We start from the raw sequence: 25,211 nt of genomic DNA, 5'->3' as shown, positions 1-25,211 counted from the left end.
TTTAAGCGTATTAGCTTACGTGCAATTGCGATGTGCCCATGTGTCTTCCCACGTTTTATATTTAAAATTGACGACTAAACTGGCACCAAGCACGCTGATGTTGATTAATAAATCATAAGATGCGGCACGGATACAAATATATATGCCTGAGTATGCAAAGATATACTTTTCCCCTTATGAGGTAGAATAACCCTGAAATGTTGTTGCTCCTGTTTTTAATTTATAGTTTAGGAAACAAAATGTTTTTTTTTTTTTTCTTTTTTTTTTTCCTTTCATCAGGGAAAGCACACTTTTGATGACTGTCTTCTCCAAATTCGTAATCGTCATGTAACAATTTAAACGGCAGCTCTCATTCTCTGTGTGTGTCTCTACGACTAGGTAACAAAAAAATGAATGCAGTTTTTTCTATACGGACAAAATCCTACAACTGTTCGTTGGTAAACAAAAGGGTTTCAAAAAAAAAAAAAAAAAAAAACTTCCATATGTAGTATGCGCTTTTTACTTTAAATATAACTTCAGGAATTGCAGTCCGTATTCTCGTTTCATGCCCCCCTTGCTGAATAGTAATTCTACACTTAACACGTGTGATCAAGTTGTTTTTCTAAGGTGGCTATCTTTTTCACGTAGTAAAAATTGTTGCTACAACTTTATATCTCTCTGAAGAGAAGAAAATAAGTACGGCAAGGGAAAGAAACGTCGCGGCTATAGGCCTTGAAATGTTTGAAAATATTTAAATATTCTTAATGTGCTTCTTTAGGTGTACTGTACAAACTGCACTATTAGCACTCCTTCCCACTGCCTAAACATGTTGCCCTTTAAGAGGGTAGGTTTCATACGCGTAATTTTGCGCACAAATTGGGGCATCCATATATTGGCTTGTTCGCCAGCACGTTTAGCCCGGTCCGTATAACGTGTATGCAACTCCACGGGGGCAACAGGCAGGCTAGTATATGCCTACGTTAACGCGTATATATGGGGGCAGGCCCAAAGGAAAGAAAGAGAGCGATATGGCGGACGCAATTCTTCAAAGTGTATTGACTTGCATAATTGTTCAATACATACGCATAAGAATATGCTGTACACTTGTATTGCATAGCAATATGCACACTAATGAAAAAGGAGAAAAACGCATTATAGCTTAATTGTGCCACATCCCTAATTTAAATGTTAAAAATAGACTAATAACATGTGGTATGCATGCCGCTTCCCAGCGTTTTTTTTTTTTTTTTTTGTTTTTTTTTTTATGGCCCTCATGAAGCATTTGCCCCCTTCGCTGCTTTTTGTATGCGCAGATATCGTTCTGTGACATAAAAAAAAAAAAAATCGTATGCCTTCATCAGCACGTAATAAAAAAAAAAAACAATGTTTCGCTGTGCATTCCTTTTTTTTTTTTTTTCGGTTGAAAGCTATTTTACTTTTCCTCTTTTGCGTAATCTTGTTCTTTGTTTTGAAAACATTTATAGATAAAAACTGAATGACAGTAAGTCACAGACACATAGAGTACTGGGCTAAGGCTGGTTTTACTCCATGTTGGATCTTCCCGCCTTTTATCAAGTACGTGATGTTAGCGTACATTAGATTGTTTTAGTTCATTTTGGTCAAAAACATAAACAAAAAAAGGGGTGTGAAAAAAAAGTGTGTTAGTATTAATTCTTATGTATCCAATAACATGCCCGCTTGATCACTTTAAGTACGCTCCCTTTTGTACCTTACTGTTTGCTACTTGTTTTTTTTTTTTTCCATTTTTGTCCTTGTCCCCCCCTCCCCTGGTTTGTCCCCTTTACTGTTGTTTTGTAAAAAAACTGTGTCAAGCGTCTGTTGTACTTCCCTTGGGGAAGATAATTCATGCTTTGTAAGAACAGCGCATACGGCGCAGTTGCATAACGCTCATGCATCACACGTAGGTAGAACAAAACACAATGCGCGTGATGAAAGCGTAGCGATGGCGAATGAGAAAAAAGGCTAACGAGTTAGCCGATCGTTAGCCGACCTGTAGCGCGTCGTTCGCTCTGATCCGCCAAATCACGTAAGCATGCAGATAAGAACCTCTAAAGATGGATCCACTGCCGCTGCTAGAAGAACTCGAAAATGACATGAAGGTGCTAATCGCTGAGACAAGGAAAAAAAACGTGTGCATAAAGGAGAAGACAGAAATATGCATCATAAAAATTAAAAATTACAATAGTATAATCGAATCGAATAAAAACCAACTGTTCAGCAGCTTTGAATTCCCCATAGACGAAATAATCGAAATTATCAACGTAGGAATCCAAGTCAATACTCAAAAAATCTCCAACTTATGTCTTCTCATAATTAAGAGAGTCGTCTGTTACTTCCTCCACATAATAGACAACAAACACACAATAAAAAATTTTAGGTACATACATATAGAGAAGCAACTAGAAAAAATTACCAATGTGTTATTCGATTTGACATTCCTTGAGGATAAAAAAATTTTAATTAAAATTGTGCAAATAATATTAGCCGCGTTTTCTCATCAGTATATGGAGTATTACAACAAGGACATTATTAACACCTTGTTGAAAATTTTGTACTCCGTTTATTATTCATCTTTATATGATAGCAATACCATTTTGTATGAAACGTGCTGTGCTGCGTACAAGCAGCTACTCAATTCGCTCATTGATGTGTGTAATAGAGAGAGTAGTGTTGGGGCCTCTCCAGGTGATAACTTAGAGAATTATATGTGCGAGTCAGGCGAAAAGGAGAAGAATGACTTGGAAGGCGAAGAAGACAGTGGTGACCACAACCGTTTGCATGTGGAGGACGACCACTCAAGGGAAGTGAAACAACTTTATTTTGAAAATTTCGATTTGCCATATGATACGGATAGCCCGATAGATCTCATCTACGTAACGGATCTGAAAGATCAGAGTTACATGAAAAACAAAAACAAATTGCTTTCCCTAATTCATTATCTCTGTTACTGCTGCTTTGTAAATATTAGACTAAAGTATAACTCTGTTGGCGTTTCTTCGCCGTGTGCGCATGGAACCACAGAGGAGGAAAAACGAAAAGAAGAGAGTGTTGATAACGCCGCTAATGCCGATCAGCCCCCGACAAATGACAACACTAATGGTATTCTCCAAGAAGAACCAAATGATAAAAAAATACATACCTACCCTAAACAGACAAGTTATTCAAAAGACACACTACAGTTGGACAGAAGCAACGCCGACCCCCCTGTGGAAGAAAAACATAACGCACAGGAAGATCAGGCAGAAGAAGAAGGACAGCAGAAAAAAAAAAAGTCCAGTAAAGACGAAAGTGTGTACATCTATAGTGTGAAAAATTCTAATATAAAAAAATTCTTAAAAATTTTAAAAAGCACAAATGGGAAAAACCAAACAGATAACAAAATGAACCTTGATGATAACGAAAATGTGCAACCAGACTCGTGTGACCAAAGGACAGAAATCCTGTCGACCTACAACAAGAATAATTTAATTTTGCCACTAAACTTTTGCCTAGATCTATTGTATATATTTCTTAACAACTATGAACACTTTTTAAAAAATTTCGATTTTTTCAAATTATTGAAATTTGAAATTATATATATCATACTGTTATCATTAAGGTATAACTTACACATAGACGTTTTTTATAGATGCCTGAAAATTTTTAAGATTATCTGTCACAAATATTTTCAGTACTTCCTGGGCGAAATAAAATTTCTATTCCTAATCCTAATTCAACATTTGTGCTTGACGCAACCCTTTTCAAAATTGCTCATCGTTTTAAATTTTTTTTTCTATCTCTTTGATGACACACTGACTCTGTTTCATTTGTACAAATATTTTTGCCATATGGCGGAAACTCCAAAGGAAGGAAGAGCAGCTGAGGAGGAAGATGTGAAGAAAGACCCAGAAGTGCCCAAGGACGTTATAAAGAGCGGTACCGATGGAGCGAAGAGGAAAAAGAAAAAACACAAAAAAACGAAGAAGGGCTACATTCAAGAGGGTGACAATGCCCCTGAGGCAGCACAAAATGTCCCTAATGAAAAACCGCCGTGTCAGGAACCTCCCGATGTAGTAAGCATTAAGTCCGATGAGGAAAGTAAGGGGAAAATAGCGGGGGAACCGAAATCACGCGAAACGAACCCAAAGAAGAGTGATGTGATGGGAGCGAAAAGCTCAAGCGCGCAGGGGAAACAGTACAGTGATGATGACGACCTCTTGTTCATCAAAGTCGTTGAATACATTAGCAAAATTATTCACGAGTTGTTATTTTTGCATTCCATTGACCTAACAAAAATGTACGCCCATATGAAGGTGTTTAAGTATGATAGGATATACACGGGAGAGAAGAAAGTTGAGCAGCATGTGGACAAGGGACAGATCAAGTCTGGTGGAACCAGCAGAGGCGAAAGGAAGGACGCCGAGGGGAACCACAAAGAAAGCAGCAAAGAAGACGAAGAGAAAAAGCTCAAGCAGTGCGACGGCCAAATAAAACCAAAGCAGCACAATCATGCAAAAGAAGTCCAAGGCAGCTCCAACGAAATGCCATTCCGCAGTTTTTTGAGTTATCCCCTAATTTTACCAAACAGTTGCGAAAACCCCACGGAAAATTTCTACTTATTCAAATATTCAGCAGAGAAAAAAGTAAGTAGAACAATGTTTGATGATTTATGCTACAAAGACGCAGACGAAATACGTGTCCTTGCGTCCACTGTGGACACTATTTTATCTCTTGTGAATTCTTTTTATGTAATTTTTTTAAACATATTGAGAATGTCCCTTAATCAGTATTGCTTCGCGACGATAGATCTAAATGATGAGAGTGGATTTGCTCTAAGTGAATCATCGCCGTGTGGCAGCACATCTGAGGGGAAGCATGAAAAGAAGGAGACAGTGACACAATTATGCAATGAGCAAGGATCTGGTTTGCAATCGGCCCCGACAGCACAATGGCCCAGTGTCATTAGTGAAATGAGCCCATCTTTTGATGACGAACTGGAACGAAGACTCCACTGCTACAATAAGAACACAACCGAACGCACGAATAAGATTGAAGCCAGAGGGGCAGATTTGTATAGCGGTGCGAGTGGCGATGTGTATAGCAGCGCAAATAGCTACAACCCAACGAATGACCGAGGGAAAAATAAAGACAAGAATCCCCATGGAAGCAATCCTCTAAATTCAAATGACCAGTACCATGAGAGTATGTCCCTATTTTTTAACGTATTCAGTTCCACATGCAGATATTTCATATCATCTCTCTGCTTAATCTTCTCCTACACGAACACGCTAGATGTGTGTTTCTTCAGTGGGTTCCAGAAAATAATTTTTATCAGTACTCACTTAAAAATAAATATTTGTACCAATGCGTGCCTGCAGACCTTAACAAAATGCAGTAGTATTTTTACCCTAGAGAATTCGCCCTTCTTTTTGAAGATTCTTAGAAATTTCGAAAGGCAAGAAAATAGGAGTGAAAACAACTCTGGTGTAAGAAAGAGCAAAGGGTCTATCAAAAGCATCAGTAAGGTTCCCATGTTGCACTCTTCTAATGAGAGTAAATCATCTAATCGAGAAGGTAGCGAGGCTAGTGTGAAGGATGGACACAATTTTGTCCACATGGATCACTCACTGGGCGAAGCTACCTGTGCGCACAACATGGGAAAATCTGTCAAACGCGGTAGTAACGATTTGGTGGAAGGTAAAAGGGAATCAAGCAAAAGTCACAATGAATTACAACCCACAAATGTGAAGGAATACGTGGAAGACGAGGACAAAATAGATGATATAGTGACCAAACAAAAGAGCGATGAGAATACTGCCAAGGGGGGGAATCCACAAAAGGGAGAAAAGGGTAACGATTATTCCGGAAATTATTTTTATAACCTCAAGTGCGGAAAAAGTGAGAGCGACGATAACAGAAATGAGGATTATGAGAACCAACCCAACATGAATGTTGAACTGGGCAAGAATTTCCCCCCAAGTGACTCCCATTATAACGTTACCAGTAAGGCTCTGGATGATGGGGAAAGTTTAGGAAGAGGTAAAAGAAATAGTCGAAGGAAAGACACGCATCACATGATGGCGAACAAATCCATCTCAAAAAAGACGAGCATGGAAAGTGTAGAGTCCAATTTTGTTTGTTACAAATCGACATTGAACGAAGATCGTATGAAATATTTTGACGAGATCATTAGTATCATATTGCAAGAATCATACTTCATAAACAACGATTTGAATAACGTAAAATATATACTGTCCCTAAAGGCAGTCATTAGCATATTCTTCATTTATGGAGACAAGCTCCATTTTGAAAACTGGCTAAGGATGATTAATCTCTTCGTCGAAGTTAATTATATATATAAGTATATATCATCAATAGAGAACAAAACGATTGAGTTTTTACACTTCCTTCATCACATTAACAAAAATGAGGAAGATTTTATCTTCTCTCTAAGTAAGAGATTCATCGACTCGGACAAAAACACTTATGTACAAAATGTAAATTCAAAAAGTGCTGAATTCTGTTATTTTATATTGAGGTTTATTCAGAAAAATCCTGTACTGTGTGCAGAAATTACGGTTATATTTTCCTCATTTTCTTACTTTTTTAAGAACACCATATTTTATAAGCTTTCCACTTTGATTAATATTTTAAATTCAATTCATTTTATGATATTTAATCAATTTTTCAAGCAAAGGAAGGTGGGGCCCAAGGGGGGAGACGTACCTCCCAAGTTAAGTTGTAAAGGTATGGCCATGGCTCCTTGTGGGGGATATATACCAAGCAAAGAGATTAATCAATATGGCGGTGCACATGTGAGTGCAGGAGGCTCTAAGGATATGTGCACAACTGTGTGCAACGGACATGTGGGAAGTGCCCAGAAAGGTGCTAACTGCGTGGATGGAAATGCAAGCAATACCAGGTTACCGGAGCCCCCCTTCAGGGAGGAAGCCTTTCATTCGGCAAACTCACAAGGAAGGGAAAAGAACGAGGAAGACACAACTCCCAGCAGTTGCGAATATATAAAGTTCAACAAACTAAATAGAAAAAAAAATATAATTGAAAAATACATCGAATTTTTGCACAACAATGATAACATTTTTGAGGTGTATTATTATTACCTGTCCCATTTTGACCCCATGTACACAACTTATTTTTCCTTCTACACGGATATGTTCTTTTCAACTAAAGGGGAGGACCGTGAAGAATTGGCGAAGGATAGACCAATCAACAACGAATGCGCACATTTACCAAGACAGGAAGTTCCCACTGAAGAAACAAACTTCTCAACAGAAATGAATGGTAAGCAGAGCGGTAATGCAACCAAGGAACACACCTACTACATCGTAATGAAGAAATTAGAAAAGTTTTGCATCTTCGAAGATTTCTACCCCCTACATATGATAGAAATGCTTTGTGTTATTAACCTGGATAAGATAAGAAGCATTTACAACAACTGCTGCATGAACATATTATTGCTCTCCTTGTGCAAAAATAATGACATACAAAGAAAAAGCATCGACACCTTGTTCAATATTATAAAAGAGTCTGTTGTACATTATAAAAACAACTTTGAAATTCAGTTTCTTCTCTTTAAGCCATTTTTCCTGTTCATAGTTAACCCACATGCATGTTACCGATCGTATTTTATTAGCTCCTTCTTAAATTGCATTAGAAAAAATGCTTCCTTTTTTAACAAGGACATTTGGCTGTTTATCATTTTTCTGCTATACGTATCATTCCAGAAAGAGTTAAAAAAAAAGGGTTTAATAAATACCAACGAAGATGAAGAGGATAGGCAACAAATAATGGAGGAAAATATATCCAACATTAATAACATTTTTAACATCCTGGAAATTATAATTGTAGATTATATTGAGGAAGTCCCTGTGTGCAAAATTATGGAAGTCATCATCCACATGCTCATCCTCTTTTCGTCCCTAAATGTTTTGAGCAATAACATATCCTTCAGGGCCATCAATTTTTCCTGGTCAATCGTTGATTACATTGTAGCACGCTCTCACATGCTGAAAAGGAATGGAAGAAAAGGAAAAGACCGTGGTGTAACTGAAGTAGAAAAAGGCGCACCACAAAAGGATAAAAACAAAACAGGACAAAATAAACTCCTTCACATTTGCGCCATAGAAAACAAAAAAATTTACATATACGAAAAAGAAATAAAAATGAGAAACATAAGAATGAAAAGCTTTTTTACTTTCATTTTGAATCAACTTATGAAGTTGTGCTTCGACGAAAGAATAGAAGTTCGAAATTGCAGCATCAAAACGATCATTAGTATTCTCTCCACACATATTTTCAAATTTGACTTTTTCTTTTACAAAACGTCCATCTGCTTGTTACTTAAGCGCTTGAGCGTTAGGTACTACTCCAAGTTGAAGGGATATTTCGAGATGGAGCGTAGGCATGAGCACCAGGTGGATTGCCAATCGGATGAACTTACCTGTGTAAACCGCACCGCAGATCTAAGCAGCCCCCCATTGGAGAAGGAGAGCAATGGTGAAGCCCACACGAATGAAGAACCGGCAGAACGAGACAGAACGTTCCTTGGGAAACAATTCAAGAAGAGCTTCGCAGATTTGAGACAGGAGGTGGAAGGAGAGTTCGCAAATAAAAAAAGAAAAAAAGGAGGGAAGGAAATGAAGGAGCAGCCCTATTTGTTAAGCGAAATTGAAAAAGGGGCCGGTATCCCCAGCAGTAACGCAAGTGGAAATGGAGGACCAAGCGGAAACGGAAGCAGTAGTGGAAACACCGCTTTGGAAACGGAAAAGAACGGAGACTTATACGATTATGTAAATGAAAACTTCAGCAAAATTATTATCCATCATTCAAGGGACAGTAAACTGAAGCAGTGGATCGAAAGCTTTATCCTAATCATAGAAGGGTGTAATCGGATCCTCCTGGAGCAAAGGGACTACAGAAAGTTTTACATTTTTTATGGCACCTTTGTGAACATCCTCAAAACTACACTGTTTGTGAAGTATCAGAGCAAGAACATGTTAGAGCTGCACATATCGATTCTACAAATACTCAACAACATTTTTATATCCAAGATGACCTACTATGATGTGTGCCATTTCACAATGAAGAATTCGCTAGGAAATAGGAATAGATGTTCTGATCATATAAGTATATTCGACATGTGCCTTTTTTACATTTACAATTATGCCTACTGCACTGATGACCACAAGATTAAAGATTTCATTTTGAAGCTCCTTATTGATAATTTGAAAAATGTCCACTGTGATAAGTGGATATATGTGCATTCGTTGATGTATTTGCATATGTTTCACTTTTTGTTTACGTCCAGCGTGGAGGTTGTGCTGAGCCCAGTGGAAGGGAAAACCTATTCCTTCATGAACTACGATTCCATTTTGAATGAGTTGTTTTTTGATTACTTTGTCAGCGAGAGGGAGACAATCACAAGTTACGTAGGAAGCGACATCAATGCTGCACCTAACGACACGGGAAATAACCCCCCCAAGTGCTCACAGAAGGATGAGCCCCAAGGGGAAGGAGGGGCTGGTTCCTTTCCAAAGAGGCTATCCTTCCTAAACAGCCACTTCACATTTGAGTACAAAACGAACGAAGCATCACATGACCCACTAAATATTTACAACATACTAGAAAACAACAAAAGCTTATATAGGGAGGAAACTTTTGGAGAAAACCCAAAATTGGGGAGTAAAGACATATACGCGAGCTTCTTAAATGGTCATGTAAATAGCGAAATTTTTACCATCATGATGGACATTTTTCAAACGTTAGAGTACGACAAAATAAATCTCCTAATAAATGAGGAACTACTAAAGTGTGTAAAATATTTGGTACTAAGTTTAGCAGAGAATGAAGAGAAAAAATCTATCCTAACCAAACTCCTACACTTTGTCTTTGATGAAAAAATACTGTTTAATGAAAATTCGGATGAAATAATTGAAAAGATAGAACTGAATGATACATATAATAAACTCGATATGGACATAAACACCAAGGAATTGAATGAAGAAAATAAAGAGTGTAACAGATTATTTACTTTAAATTATAAAAAAATTTACCCATTAAATAATTATATAGAATATTTCCAAACATTTTCCTTAGGAATGTTCAATTATTTCACTCCTTTTTTGATTTACTACATTCATAACAAGTTCAATTTGTATCCAAACTATAATATAAATATAGTGTTCTCCATCATACTGTGCAATTTTATGAGACAAGAATTTTACAGCTTATTTTATCAGAAAGAAAATTACTCCCTTGTCCTTTCCTTTGTTAATATGTTTCCATACATTATTGCGGGTCACGTGAAATGCTTCTTGCATAATATAAATAACAACTCCTGCTTTGTCTTTTACGAAAGCATTATCATCCTGCTGAAAATTACGTACAATATGCTTGAAATTTCGGGGAATGTCGCCGAGGAGGATTTGCACAAGTACTGGTGTGCGGTCATTTTCTCCGTCGAGAAGATTCTCTGCGTTAGTTGTAAGTGCTGAAGAGGGGGACCACGCGACATGTTGGTGCGTGTACGGCGTTGTCACTCTACCGTAGTAGCTTCTTTGAAATGAATAGCTGTGCACATGTGCATGCCTCTTCTTTTGTATTTTTGTGCAATCTTGTTTGTGTTCCCCACATGCGCTTATATGTATATATTGTGTTTTTTTTTTTTTTCAGGCAGCAACGATAAAATAGACATGCTGGACATAATGCTCATAAAGTTCATACGGAACCATTACTTGGTGGAGAATTCAAAGGTCCCACTGTTTATAAAAATATACTTGGTAATGTGCGCGCAATTGGATGATGGAGAGGTGTCACATTAGAGTAAATACTGTTTGTAGTTTCCAACGTGATGATATGGTCCCCATTTGACGCGCCACCTTTTTTTTCCCTCCCCCCTCAGACGAAAGTTATAAGCGAACTCAATGATAAGAAGCGAAGGGCCTTCTCAAGCTGGACGCTGCAGATGTGAGTGCCGTGCGCATTATAAGCATGGTGCATATCGCATGCGTAACATGTCCCATGTTTGCACTGCTATGGCGCTTTCCTTTGCATCCCGAGCACATTTGTCACGCCAATTGCGTGTTTTTTTTTTTTGTCCAACCGGCAGTTTATTTGAGGAATATGAAAAGATGACCAAGGAGAATTACAACGACAGTTACTACACAACTCTTATGACATTAGTTATGCTAAAGAAATGTGTGCTAACCCTCAGGAGCTTTTCGAGTGAAAATAATGAGGTAATAATTTGTGACATTTTCCGCCGTTTAGTTAGTGCCCAGTGTTTTTTCTCTTTGACATAATTGTGTTTTTTTTGCCTGAACAATTTTGTAACTTTTTCGCGGTGTGCATTTAGATGGACAGCTTTGTGTTTACTTAAAATTGTAAAAGGAATTATAAAATGGCAATATCAGATCGGTATCAATATACCTGTCCTTTTTACCACTTTTTTTTTTTTTTTTTTCCCCTAACAAGAATGCTGACGAAGTTTTGTTTATTTTATACGAAATGAAGAAGTTGAAGTGTTGCTACACCTACATCGACATGAAGAGTAGTTCGATACTAAAATGCTCAGGTATGGGGCGAGGGGGAACTGGCGTCGTGAGCCGTTTTGTTTCGGTGCACCGTTTTTCACCCGCCATGTTTTGGAATTGCCCCATTGGAGAAGGCCCTTTTGGGAAGCTCTACTAATAAATCTCCCTTTCTGTCTTTTCCCATTCTCAGAGGACAAGGCGCACCTGTTCATTTGCTACCCCTACCTGTTGGACTGCCTAAACACGGAAAATACGTAAGTGGAAAAAAAGGGGAAAGAGAGAAAAAGGAACACAGCGAAAAAGGGGGAATTTCCTCATGAAGGAGAAAAGCGCAACACATAATTGTGCATACACTTTGCGTAATTGAACCCCTCCCAAATTCCAACTGCACACGTTGTGCGCCCTGACGTTCGGTGGGCACAAGCACGGAGCCGTCTTTTCTGCAACTTCCCTTCTTTTTATGACACCTTTAATTCGATCTGCCCCCTATCCATGGTTCCAATTTTTACAGGAAAGTGTTGACCACGGTTAAAGAATTACTGAAGCTTATATCAAACCCACTGTGCTCAAACAATTCTGGATAACAGGAGCAGACAACTGAAAGGTTGTGCCTTGTGCATATGTGTACACATTTGAGCAATACCGTTTGTGAATACCCAAGGAAGAAAAACTGGTGCTTTAAAGAAAGGAAGTCCATCTACGGAAAGTTAACACTTTTTAATTGTTTTGCCCTAACTCTATAACCCTGATTCGTTTTGAAAAAAAAAAAAATGTATATATATATTTACGTATGTATACATGAAAAAAGTCAATTTTTGATCGCCATTACTTTTCCCCATTTTTGAAGTCCCGCAAGAACACATATAAAGTATGCATCAGCATGTGCTGTGCATACATAGGCACATACGTTATGCACATTTCTCTTTACCAAATGTTTGATTCGAGTGATGTTTTTATTTTCTCTGTATTTGTACAAAATGTCATTTCCCCCTTTGTTTGACCATTAATGTTTTTTTTTTTTATATCTTCTTTTTTTTTTTTTTTTATTTTTCCTCATTCTTTCTTGTTTCTTTTATTACGTTTTTTCCCGTGAGCCTTTGATTCTCTTCCTTCTTATTTTTTTCTTAATCTTGCAGCAACGCATTTGTTAGGGCACTGCCAAATTCGCAGGCTATAAAAGTGTACAAATGCATGTAATATATATAAACATATTATGTATATATATTCGTATACGTACATTCTTGTATGTGCTTTTGCGCTTCCTACGCATCGCGCATTTTGTGCGTTTCATTTCACCCGTCTCTTTTAACCCCCCTACGTTGTTTAAAATTCGAAAGAACATTATGAATGGTTTAACCACCGAAGGGTTAAATTAATGTTTGGAGAGTACACATACGAGGTAGCAGTAAAACGAGGAGAGAGGCAGTGATAAAGCGTGAAAGGGCGAACGGGCGACAGCGCAAACAAGTTACCCAGGGCAGCATGCCTTGCCTCCACTTCACATCGTATGCAATGGACATTTTGCGATAACCCCCCCTTCGACTATGGAAGAAATGAGATGTAAGAACGAAAGGAAAAAAAAAAAGGGAATATGTTTCACGCGGACAAAAGGGTGAAGGAACAAATATCTCACGTGCACATTATACGTCCAGATGTGTCACGTTAGTCATGTTTTCAGAGGGTTGTGTTTTTCACCACGCATAGATTCCATCCGAGGTGCCGCAACAAATGTCGCATTCGAGGGTTATCAGTTAGCTCTGCGGTGGCGTATGTAGTGCCCCTGTTCTCGTGCTTGTCTGTTTGTATTATGTCGACGAGGCCACAGTTTAAGTATACCCCCGAATTTTGTGAACCCGCCAGCTTAACAATCTTATGTGTTCAAAAAAATGGGCACATAACTCTACGTAAATGGGCAGTGATATATATATTTATTAATAATTTTGTTTTTTTTGTATCTCCTCGTCCCCACTTCAGCATTGTTAGATTCCCTAATGGGAAAGGACAGGAACGAAACGGATGCCAGGAAAAAGCACAGCTTCAAGGACGATAATGTAGGTCGAAAATTGTTTAGATAAGCGTACGAACATATATACACTCGCATGATATTATTTACACGTATATTTTTCTTTTTTACTTTTTGGCAGGTGTGTAAGTATTACTTAATTGATTTTTGTCCTCACGATCTTTTCCACAATACAAAAAGTGACATAGGGAGGTAAGTTTCGGGAGAGTGTAACTATATTGATACAGAGATAGGGAGAGGTACCTGTGCCCCCACGTATGAACTGACGTACCATACATATATGCGCACAGTTTCATCGCAAGGAATAATCATGCATATAGAAACAACCTTCCTATATGGGTATGCCGTATTGGCATTAACGTTACCACGTTGTGCAACATGAACGAGCGTCAATTTTGCAAAAAAGAAAGGAAAAAGAGTCTGCACATGAACAATCATGTGTGGGTAGACACATATAGACATATGGACTGCATGTTTCTAAATCGCTTCAAATGTGTTTCGTCTATTTTTCTCCCCGTTCCGTAGATGCAAAAACATACATTCAGAAGTTCTAAAGGAACAACTGGCAAATCATGAAGATTATAAATACTACCGGGCAAAATATGAGCAAAAGTTTATGAGTATGACACCTTTTTTTTTTTTTTTTTGGAAACTCTTATCATGCGCTTGCACTTATAAAATAGTACCCCATTTTGCACCTTCCTTATTTTTCTATTCTTTTGTCAGGAACGCTGGAAAATATTATCGACTTGGCCGATCACAAAATTGAGAGAACCAAAGAAAAATTAAGGTACATGTCGGAGAATAGCAAAAATCATGTGGACAAGAAAGAGAAGTAAGCAAGTACAGTGGTACATCCAGTAGGAATGTGTCCCCTCACTCACAGTGTTGTGTCACATGACCGTATCATTAGTTACGTTATTCGGTTTCCTCACTATCATTGTAATTACGTGTTTTTTTTTTTTTCTTGCATCACCTGTAGAATCGAAAGTATCAGTAATCACATAGAGGACTTACAAAAACGGGAAGAAGAAGCTCGGGAAAAGGTAACACACATTCTCCCCCCTGACACCCTTTTCATTATGGTTATTGTATTTTATTTTTTTTTTTTTCTGCGCAGTATTGTACATCACTTTGACATACTTATTGAAAATATTTGGGTTGTGTTTCCTACATGCCATTTCCGCAGGGGGACTTAGTCAAGGCAGACAGTTTTAGCAGCCAAGTGACCACCCTTCAAGCAGAAATCAAAAGGTTAAATGAGGAGCCTGAGAAGGTAGCGGAGCCAAATTTGATGGTAATATAAAATGGATAGAAAAAAATTTTAAATAATATAAGAGTTTCTTCATATTGGACCTCAACATATGTACGCGTATGCATTAACGAACGCCTATCACACACCTGACACGTGCGCATCAGCCCTTCTCACTTTTTCGACGCTCACACCCCTGCATAGGTTTGCGAAGTATGCGGAGCCATGAAATCGCCCGGAGACCCCATTACGAAACTTGAAAACCATGCCAGTGGAAAGCAGCACATAGGATTTGAAACGATAAGGAGTGCTCTAACTAAATTGAAAGACACCGTGAAGGAACGAGAACAAATTATTGAGAAATATAGAAAAGAAAAATATGCGCATGATGAGAAGTCTTCCAGAACAGAAAGAAGCCATCGCGATCGTGAACACAGAAGAAGATCCAGCAGCCATAGAAGAAGTTCAAAACGCCATAGATCTCATGATAGGAATAGTCGGACGCATCAGTCCAACAGGAGCAAACGCTCGAGAAAGCATTCATCCTCATATAGAAGTAGATCCAGTAGCTGGAGCCGTTCCAGGGAAAGACATAAAGAACGATCGAGTAGGCACAAATGAAATAGAATATACATTAGAATCATAACATTTTTTTTTTTTTTTTCCTTTTTTAACCGCATTAGTTATCACCCTTTTACAGTTTTCCTATTTTAAAAATATTTTTCGTTTTTGTTGCTTTTATTGCTCTACCTATAACGGGATATCACGCATCTTGCGCTTTTTGATTTTTCACATTAGCACACACACCCCTCTCTCCTCTTTTTTAATTGTTAGCCCATATGACACATTTAGCAGTGCCATTATATTTTTTTAAAATGCTTGAATAATATGAATTCATTGTTGCTCATGAATTTACATGGGTACATATGTTCGTACACACGCACGTGTCCTTAATTAGTTCTTTTTTTTTTTTTTTTTTTTTTTTTTTTTATGTTCCCCTCCAAACATTCAAACCAATGTTATCTCACAAACACTCCCTGTCTTGTTGATATAAATCATGAAAAAAAAAAAAAAGTAATTAAAAGAATTTTCCTTTTTTCTTCTCCTCTTTTGAATTTACTGTCCCAGCGCATCAGGCATCGAAGCATGCCTCGAGTTACAGATTTCATGGAAAGGACTTAACAAGGATGATAGTGTAAGATGTACGTGTATATGCATAAAAACAAGTCCGTATATATATGTGTTCCCCTTCGCATACGCACTTACGCACAGCCCCGTGTGCTCATAACTTGAAAAATGAAACAAAATGGAGCGCTCTAACGTGAAAGCCCCGCCCCCTGAAAAGATTAAAGGTGCCGCCGAGGCCTTAAAAAAGAAAGTAACCCCCATAAATCATCTTTCACATTTTGATTTTTATCGCAACCTGTTCTCCCCGACCCATGCATAGTATGAGTGATCCACGTAACATACACACATTGATCATGATCCAGTACGTCTATGCTTACGTGAAGGGTCTACCCCTATGTAGACACACAAATATCCCCACCCCCCCCTTCATTTCACAAGGACGCAGGGAAAAATGTTTTTGAAACCCTGCACAATTTGTTCCTAGAAGAAAAGGAGAGTAATAAACGCAAGCATGAAGATTTGTCTGAACATATAGACAAAATGAAGGCATATTTTGATGAAAAAATAAACTCCCTTAAGGATAACACTCATGAAAATCTGGAAGAGTTAAAATATTACCTGGACCAGTTAAACAGGAATAATAAAGATAAAGCAACGGACAACAACACCTTCCTGGACGAATTGGAAATTGTAAAAAATGATGTGAACAAATTGAAGAAGGAGAAGGAGGAAAATATAAATCTCATCAAAACGAGCATGCGGACTTACTTCGACAAAATAAAGGGGGTAGGATTATTCACCACCGTTTGCAACTCTATACTTTGCTGAGTCAAGAGGTTACATTTGCTTGTGCTAATTCATTTATATACTTGCGCTCCCAATCTGGGAGACACGTGGACAATACCTTTTCTACATATTTTAAAAAATGACTTATTTACCCCCTGCCGTGTGTGTTGTTCCCCTCACCCCAGATGCTAAGCGTAATGAACGCAAACATAGAGAGCGTTAGGGAGGAGCTAGCGACTTATAAGGAAAACAATCAAATAGACAATAAAAAAAAAAATATCGAAATTTTGCAGCTGATAAACGAAGAAAACGAGGCACTGAACAAAAAGATGGAGGAGTCTCTCAACTCGGTACGACTGTTTTTGTGTCACTGTGAAGTAACTGTTGTGTATGCTGTGTGCATATTGATATGCATATGCACCCCTCCATGGGTGAAAAAAAATGTACAAGTCTTTACGGCGCCCCATTCCTGCTCCCCTTCGAAGCTAAGCAGCGACATTTGCGAAGCCACAGAGCAGATCATCAACTTTAAGGAGCACATGGAAAACCAAGTGAAGGACATAAAAAACGAGACAGATATGAATAAAAGAGAAATGGACGAGAAGACTAACGAACTGACTACAAATCAGAAGAAACTGCTGAACGATTTTTATCCTTCCGAAATGGGCTAGTTAAACGGGACATAGAGAGGGGGTCTCCACTCTGTACTGTTCCGTCCAGGGTGGGGGTATGCCCTCCACAGTTTGTCCTCACCAGGGGGAGGCATTTTAAAAAATGCCATCAAAAAGGGGAGTTACCTCGGCTTCACAAAATAAGAATAAACACACACACGGGTGTACACACATAGCATGTGTATATAAGGACAGAAAAGCTGTCTTCATACAAAACATAAGTGCGGCTAATCACAACACATTGATTTTTCTCGCGTGCTCGTAGAACATCTCCTCGAGTTTGTCCGCTGAAAAGGAGTAGTTCACAGTGTCAAAGGTATTTTTCCTCAATTTTAAAACGTGCAACTTATTCGTTAAATGCTTCTTTTTATTTGTAAGTAATTTAAATTTTTTTATATAATAATAAAGTATTGTTAAATCTGATGCATTGTATACCTTATGATATTTTTTTATAAACTCACTTTTTTTGAGTGGAACATTTCTGTTCATAAAATGGTAATATATATGTGTGGCATTTTTTGTATTCTGATTACATTTCCTATTTACATCTTCCAGTAATTTTAAAATATTCTTTATTTCCATATCAACTGTGGCTACTTCCTCCTTTATGCTCTTTTCACATTCATGCTCTTTGCTCTGTTCTTCTATATATGAGTCTTCCTCCTGTACAATGTTTTTTTCTTCAATTTGCAATTTTAAATTATTTTCAATTCCATAGTTGACAACATCATATGCATATTTTAAAAAATTATACTTTTTATGATAAACCTTTTCTTCCCTAAGTCTTGTTTTTCTCCAGCAATTTTTTTCATATGTTTGGCACAGAAAGGTAGTTTTATGTATGTTCAGCCTTTTTCCAGTTCTGTATAGCTCTTTGAAGGTCTGTAGGACGTTCCTGTTAACTTTTCTTATAAGCGTCATGGTTTTGATCACAATGATAGGGGGTGGGCAGGCTGATCAGGTGAACACACATGTGTGAAGTGGGTCACCACGAGGGAGAAGAACTCTTTAAACTGGCGAAGCGAGTATGTGTAGAGAGCATTCCCGATCCACTTTCACAAACAGGTTGTTCGAAAAATGGGAAAAAAGAAAGAAAAAAAACAGAGGCACATTGAAATATTTCCTAAAATTTGAACATTCCGGTAGGAGCCTTGCAGAACGGGAGCCAATTTGCAAAGCGTGAAAAAAAAGTATCCCCCAAATTTTGTTAAGATGAAATGGATTTTATGCGCAGACGTTTTTTTTCATTTCACGTGGAACTGTGCAGGCACGACTTTGTCACCATATTTGGTGGTTAATGTGGGTCCACGAAGAAGGGCTACCACCAATTTTTTTCTTTTCTTTTTGTTTTTTGTTACGTATAGTATTTTCACTAGGACGATACGTCCTAAAGATTACAATTATTTTTACGCAAAAAAACAAACTCCTCTTTTTTTACACGCGCGGGTAACGCACAACACAGTTTTACCTCTGGCGAGTCCAATCAAAAACGGCGATTGTGTTATTGTCATCTAGGCAAAAATAAAAATGAGAGCATACACAGGAATCAATAATGTACGCGAGATGTTCATGCAGGATGCTAATTTTTTTACTATACGTATTTAACACGTATGTTGTGTAAAATTTTTTATCGGACATTTCGCGAATTCTTTTCACATTTGAATTTATAAAAACAAGAAAATGTTGCGAGCCACTTTGATACAAATTGATTTTACTTATTCTGCTCGACTTGTGTAACCCTGTGAAGTCATACAATTCTTTTTCGCATTCTTGTATGAAATTAATATTATCCATACGGGAAGAAGGATTATCCACCGCACACTCCGTGTTTCCATTTCCTTGGGACGTATTCTGACTGGATTTTTTTTCCGAACAATTTTGACTCAAAGGGGGATAGTGCTCACAGCTCGTGATGGAGGAAGCGGTGGGAGTAAAGTGCGGGGATATACGCAAAAGGAAGTCCAGCAACCGTCCGTCGTTAAGCCCTACAATCAAATGAATTTGCTCATTTTTATGTGTATTGAGGCTTATAATGGAGTTTATTGTTACATTCTTGGCAATGCAAAATGCGTAGGAAAAGGAGTTGTGATCTTGTTCTTTGAAAATGTTTTCCTTGGGGTTGTCGAGGGGTGCCCCTTGGTCACTGGGTCGATGCGCAGTGCTGCTAAGGTTTCCACCGACGTCGCCACGCAGATTGTTATCCACATATGCGCTTCCGTTGCCATTCCCATGCATCTTCATATCGTTAATAACGTTATGCTCATCCCCGAAGAGCGCATACAACTCGTCCTTCCTTACTGTATACACATCGTCCACGTTGCCTAAGACGCTCTGGGTGACGACGTTAGACCACTCTTTTTCATCGACCTCCTCGTCGTAGGTGAACAGGGAGCCACTCCTCACCTGGTCATTAGTCAGTAAATTATTAACAAACCGCAGAAATTTGTCGACAAGAAAAATGAAAACTAAATAACCACAAGACGATCCAATGTAAACAAAATTTCCAATTTCGCCATTAAAATTTTTTTTCTCCCTATCCACATATACATAGCTAAAATCGTGCATAAGAGTAGGTAGCATTTTGTCTTTATTCATTTTATTGGAGTTCATTACAACGTTGTGGCTAGGCTTGTTAATTTTTATTTTCTTATTATATATAATTTTCTTCCCATTATGGCAATTAATAAATGAAAGGAAATAGTCCTTGTTTTGTCCCACACAAATTAGCGTTTTATCATCTGGAAGAAAATCAAAATATTTTACCGAATTGGTGAAATGTGATTTGGATAAAGACAATGCCGATGCAGTTACTTCCTCTGAAAAATCTTCCTCCAAGAATTCACTTGATGTATTATTCTTTTCTTGCTCAATAAAATAATTTTCTATATTACTAAAGAATTCGATTTTTTTAATTCTTTTTTCCCTCAGCTGTGTTAGTGATTGTTCACTAATGTCGTAGCTGTATACATCCCCCCCGAAGGTCAAAAGGGATAAAATATTTTCCCCATGATTTGTTTTCATTAGTATAATTGGGGAAGATACATTAACGAAAGCTCCAATGTACTCTAGCAAATTATTCACTTGTGTTGTTTTTCTCTTAATTACATCTACGTTTATTTCTAACATGTCCTTATTCAAGTAACAACCATTTTTTGCTAACTGTTCATTTCTCAAATTTTCTTCATCGATTTTTTTTTTCTTTTCCATTTCTTCTTCTTTTTCTCTTTTGTTTCTTTCCTCTTCTCTCATTTCGTTTGTAAGTCTAATGGGGTGTGTGTCTTTTTTTGGGGGGGGAATGCCCGCAAAATTATCATAGTATAAATATTCCTCCGGAAAGGTTGTTTCGTTGTCGCTTAATTCTAGGTAGCCCTTTTGGTTAAAATTCATTAGTTTGTCCTTTAAATCAATTTGAGTAGGATTATTTTTGATCTTCTCCTCCTTTAACATATGATTGCTCTTGTTTCCTTCTCCCTTTGGTGCAATTTCCTTCGAATTCGCTTCATTCGTGGAATGTACTTGATAAACATTTTTATGCACACTGTTGCTTCTATTCACGTTTTTTCTATTAATTTTATTCTGAAAAAGGTCTATGCTTAGCATGTTGTCCTTGCTGTAGTCCCGTTTGGTCGTATAAAATTTGCTCTTCCTGTAAATATCACATAAGTTGATGAAGGCTTCACCGTCTTTATTCTGTCCATGGGGTTCTTCCTTTTTATTATTTTTACTTTGTCGTTCACTTGTTTGCTTATTGTCCCCTGCTATGGGGATACTACTCAAATCTTCGCTCTCCTTTTTGGAGTCGATCAAATTGTTGTAATTAAAGACGCGCACTTGGCTGAACACACTAGAAGTACCCACGAAAAGGTAATTCTTCGTGCAGCATATCTTACTGAGCATTTTCTTCTTCTCTTCATTGCAAATTTTTATATTTTTAAGGTGAGCAAATGTGGGACCCTCATCATTATCATCCATGCTATATTCAGAACATGAGTCATATAACTTGATATAACTTGGACCGTTGTAGGTCTTTTCCTTATTGGGTGACCCTCTCCCCTCTGCCTTTTTTCCGCCTTTCATGGTTCTTTAATTGGTGTGTTGCTTACGCAAAAGGGGGGGTTACATATATATTAATGATGGGCACAAATGCCCCATACTGGAGAAGAATCACACCAGAGTGATAGGAAGGGAGTATATCCGATTGGCTACGCCGAGGCTCTTTGTTCACTAATGTTCACCGTGCGAATTGACATCCATTGAAAAGTCGTCCTTTCTCACCCACTTTCTAGAGCTCACAATGTATACATATAACTTATTTGTTTGCTCGTGAAGCGATAAATTGCATGCGTCACTTATCCCCCTTCGGGCAGCAGCCCCTTCACCATTTTCGCAGTTTATCAGATATTCACAAAATTTCACATCTATCCACAGGGCTCATCAACTTTTCATATTTTTTTTCCATCAAGTCATTTTTTTTTTTTTTTTTGCCATTACCACCCGTGATGCGTCAACTGTGAATGAGTAGTTCTTGCACCAATACAACAACAGTATTTATCAGTGCTTATAAAAGTGCATACATATGATGCGTCGCTGCTAGCGGAACGTTTTTTGTTAATTCAGATATGATTGCATAGGAATGCTTGGGCAACGTAGCAACAGGGAGAAGCGCTTCAGAGTGCCTCATAATGATGCCACTTTTTTTTTTTTTTTTTAATTCTTTTTTTCTTGAATATTCTCCTAATTAATCATTGCACAGATGCAGTTTAGTTAATTATTCTAATCACCCGCTACGTGATCAGCGCAAAATGGGACTAAGGTTCAAGCGCAAAAGTGCAGGGAAAAGATAATAACAATACAGAATGGGGTCAAATACTTTTGGGTTAACACAAAAATGAAGGAAACACAAGCAAAGCACTCAAAAGCTAGAAGCAGCTAAACTTGATGCATGCACATGTACGAAATATTTTTTCTTATGTGAAGAGTTCCTAAAATTGGGAACACAATATCGAATAGACCAATGAGACGGGCTATTTGCTGCATATGGCATAAAAAATTTGCTTATGACGCGCCTCTTAAACGTAAGGAAGGAATAAAAATATGGGGACTTCTACGTCTTAGTGGGTGGCAACTAGTAGACAATTCCTAACTGGTTGATGGCCAACCTCGAATTGATAGGTGCCACAATTGGTGACAACCACACATCGTGAGTGCCGCGCAAACTCCCCCTAATCGCAGTCACGCAATGCATAATGGCGAAAGGGGCGCAAACTAATGTTATTGGTGAAGAGAAGATTTAGCTTTATTTTGTGTACCTTCTTCGATTTGTCTGAAAATGAACACTCCAAAGTTAGGGGGAAATTTAGTTTCCTCACCTGATCAGCGGATAAATCGTTATCTGGATCCCCCGTCTGAGGGCTATCTCTTGGTTTGTTTTTTTCTGAATATAATTCGGCACGAACAACATCCTCCTCATCTGTGTAAAAGAAACTAATAATTATTAAGGCCATGTTATTCTGTTTTTTTACAATAATATATTCACGCGTGAAAACATCTTTGATGTCATTTTTTTCTTCATTTAGCAGTTCATCTATAATTTCGTCATATGTGTCCATCGTAAACTCAAAGGAAGCAGCTCTGGTTTTGCAATTGATCGGTATTTTACTCCCATTCAAATTTTTTACAAAATTATTTTCTATGTCGGGGACTACTTTTATGTTCATTTCTGAGTCAAGTGGGTTTACTAAAACGAAATTTAAAATTCCATTTTTTCTCTTCACTAATCTAAAGTCATTAATATATATTGTGGGGATAAATTTCATTGCATTATTATCCAATCGAAAGGATGAAGACACATTAGAACTGTGAAGCTTCAATATGTACTGCTTGCACGTATTGCACCGCTTGGATTTCTTGTTTATTAGTTTCATTCTCAGGGGGTGCAATGCATTAATGCCTTTATAATAATTGTACGGGTAATCCTGTATGTGTCTAATTGATAGGTCATTCTTTGCGTGAATGAGGAGGTTACCATTGGTCTGTATTCTTAACTCTTCCCTTGTTTGCTGCTTTGGAAGTGCTTCACCTGTGCCCGCATATTGGTTCCCCCCACTGGGGTGATCATCCCCTACGAGGCCGTTCCTTCCTTCGCAGCGCTTCACTACCTCCGGTAACTGACCATGCGACAAATATTCCACCGGATCTAAATATTGCACGTGTTCATTTTCGAGCTCAAAAATGTCTCGACATATTTCTCGATTTTTAATATGTTTCCCATTTAGGATATCTTTCAGACTCATTTTGTCCACCTTCATTTTAGACTTACATATGAGCGTGCTTTCTGCCTCTTCATGCACCTCAGCACTTTCTGCTGGTCCACCTGTTAGCTTCTCCAATGAGCAATCCTTCCTCATAGTACCAAATGCTTCCATGTAATTGTTCAGCTCGTGGATGGACTTTAATTTCCCTACCTTATGCAAAGCGGCATGTTGGTTTGTTCTTTTAATGTTTCTCTTCTCCTTTAACTGTTCATTGCTTCTTATCAGCTCGTCTAGCACCATTTGGAAATAGCGTTTATAAACGCAGTTCCTTTCTGATAGTATCATGTCGCCAATTAATTCGTCTAACTTGGTATTATACATCGAGGTGATGGAGGACCATAAGCAGTAGGGGCACTTGAAATAAAACACATTCCTCCCCCTTTTTAAAAAGGCGTACAACTTGCTGCCCACTTTGTTCCTCCCCTCTTGTATGTCATTTTCGTCATCCGTACCTAATGCGCTATGCCCTTCGAAAGAAATTTTCTCATCGCTTGATTTTTTCCTATTATTTGACAAAAATGTACCGTTCGACGCGCCCTGCACATGATTTTCACCATTTGGGGTTAACTTTTCACACAGGTCACTATTTGTCCCTTCATTATTATTATCCCAACAGCTATCCTCCTTTCCCCCTTTGTTCAGTGGTTCTAGTGTGCATACCTTGTTAACTGGTTTACCCAACCATTTATGTGAGATCGTCAAGCAGCTAAAGCAACAGGGGCATTTGAAACAACGCAAACATTCATAGGAATAAATTGCCGACTCGCTTTTTGTGTATATTTGGGTACAGCCATTGCAAAAGTAGTATTCAATTTCCTGTTTCAGATTATATTCATTCTTTATTTTTGAACAAATGAGACAAAAGTATAGCTCCTTCAGTTTAAATAATTTCTCGTCCAGCAACAAGTAGACTTTGTTTTTCATGGTACTGCGCCGGGAGGGAAAAACGGTTGTGCAGAAAAATTGGGCACACTAGCTTGGTAAATTCTCACAAGGCTAAAACAACCTTTTCCTTTCTACCTTTCCCCTTTTTCGTAAAATTAAGGTGGGCTCGAGTCCAGTTGAAATGTCTTGTCCCTTCATCACTATGCAAGTAGGATTACCCCAACACACACAAAAAAAAAAAAAAAAAAAATACGCATTAATTATCATGCAAAAATGGCATTCTTCGTAAAAGTAGTTAATTATTGTATGCACGTGGATAGAACAAATTTCACTTTAATTAGGCACATGACACACCCATGTTCGTGCAAAAGTTGTGACTCACTCGCGTCCACCAATTATTTCTTTTTTTTGTTTTCCTGTGTGGTACATTTGCGGCACTGCAGTTTTTCCTGTTCCGTCAAGTATTTCTTGCTCACGGGAAAAAAAAAAAAAAAACTAGCATGAAGAAATACACAAGAGGGGTGAACTAAAAGGTTTGTAAGGCAGTGTAAACCCTCCCTGTTTTTCCATCCTTGGAACATTTGTTTTCCTTAATTTTTTTGAGATACTCCTTTTTCTTCA

At 37.9% G+C, this 25,211-nt stretch overlaps 4 protein-coding genes across 4 annotated transcripts; 2 read left to right on the top strand and 2 right to left on the bottom strand.

Annotated features, from left to right (window-relative positions):
* Nucleotides 1–2,054: 2,054 nt before the first annotated feature.
* AK88_03431 (uncharacterized protein) lies at nt 2,055–12,115 on the top strand (the record flags this gene model as incomplete). Its single annotated transcript, XM_012481048.1, has 7 exons — nt 2,055–10,482; nt 10,672–10,778; nt 10,901–10,965; nt 11,108–11,237; nt 11,473–11,572; nt 11,722–11,785; nt 12,043–12,115. 7 exons carry the CDS (start codon nt 2,055–2,057, stop codon nt 12,113–12,115), a joined length of 8,967 nt encoding a protein of 2,988 aa, XP_012336471.1.
* Nucleotides 12,116–13,075: 960 nt separating this feature from the next.
* On the top strand, nt 13,076–17,391 carry AK88_03430 (uncharacterized protein; the record flags this gene model as incomplete). Its single annotated transcript, XM_012481047.1, has 13 exons — nt 13,076–13,091; nt 13,506–13,582; nt 13,676–13,746; nt 14,080–14,174; nt 14,281–14,389; nt 14,537–14,600; nt 14,744–14,851; nt 15,011–15,413; nt 15,943–16,001; nt 16,152–16,184; nt 16,373–16,720; nt 16,906–17,070; nt 17,206–17,391. 13 exons carry the CDS (start codon nt 13,076–13,078, stop codon nt 17,389–17,391), a joined length of 1,734 nt encoding a protein of 577 aa, XP_012336470.1.
* A 231-nt stretch (nt 17,392–17,622) lies between these two features.
* AK88_03429 (uncharacterized protein) lies at nt 17,623–21,468 on the bottom strand (the record flags this gene model as incomplete). The annotated part of the gene is made up of 2 exons (XM_012481046.1): nt 17,623–18,298; nt 18,860–21,468. 2 exons carry the CDS (start codon nt 21,466–21,468, stop codon nt 17,623–17,625), a joined length of 3,285 nt encoding a protein of 1,094 aa, XP_012336469.1.
* Nucleotides 21,469–22,613: 1,145 nt separating this feature from the next.
* Nucleotides 22,614–24,629, bottom strand: AK88_03428 (uncharacterized protein; the record flags this gene model as incomplete). Its single annotated transcript, XM_012481045.1, has 1 exon — nt 22,614–24,629. The coding sequence occupies one exon, from the start codon at nt 24,627–24,629 to the stop codon at nt 22,614–22,616; it is 2,016 nt and encodes a 671-aa protein (XP_012336468.1).
* Between the last annotated feature and the right edge of the window lie 582 nt (nt 24,630–25,211).

The sequence above is a fragment of the Plasmodium fragile genome (assembly GCF_000956335.1).
Source record: "Plasmodium fragile strain nilgiri unplaced genomic scaffold supercont1.39, whole genome shotgun sequence".
NCBI classification, from domain to species: domain Eukaryota; phylum Apicomplexa; class Aconoidasida; order Haemosporida; family Plasmodiidae; genus Plasmodium; species Plasmodium fragile.
This window is presented reverse-complemented; position numbering and strand designations above follow the sequence as displayed.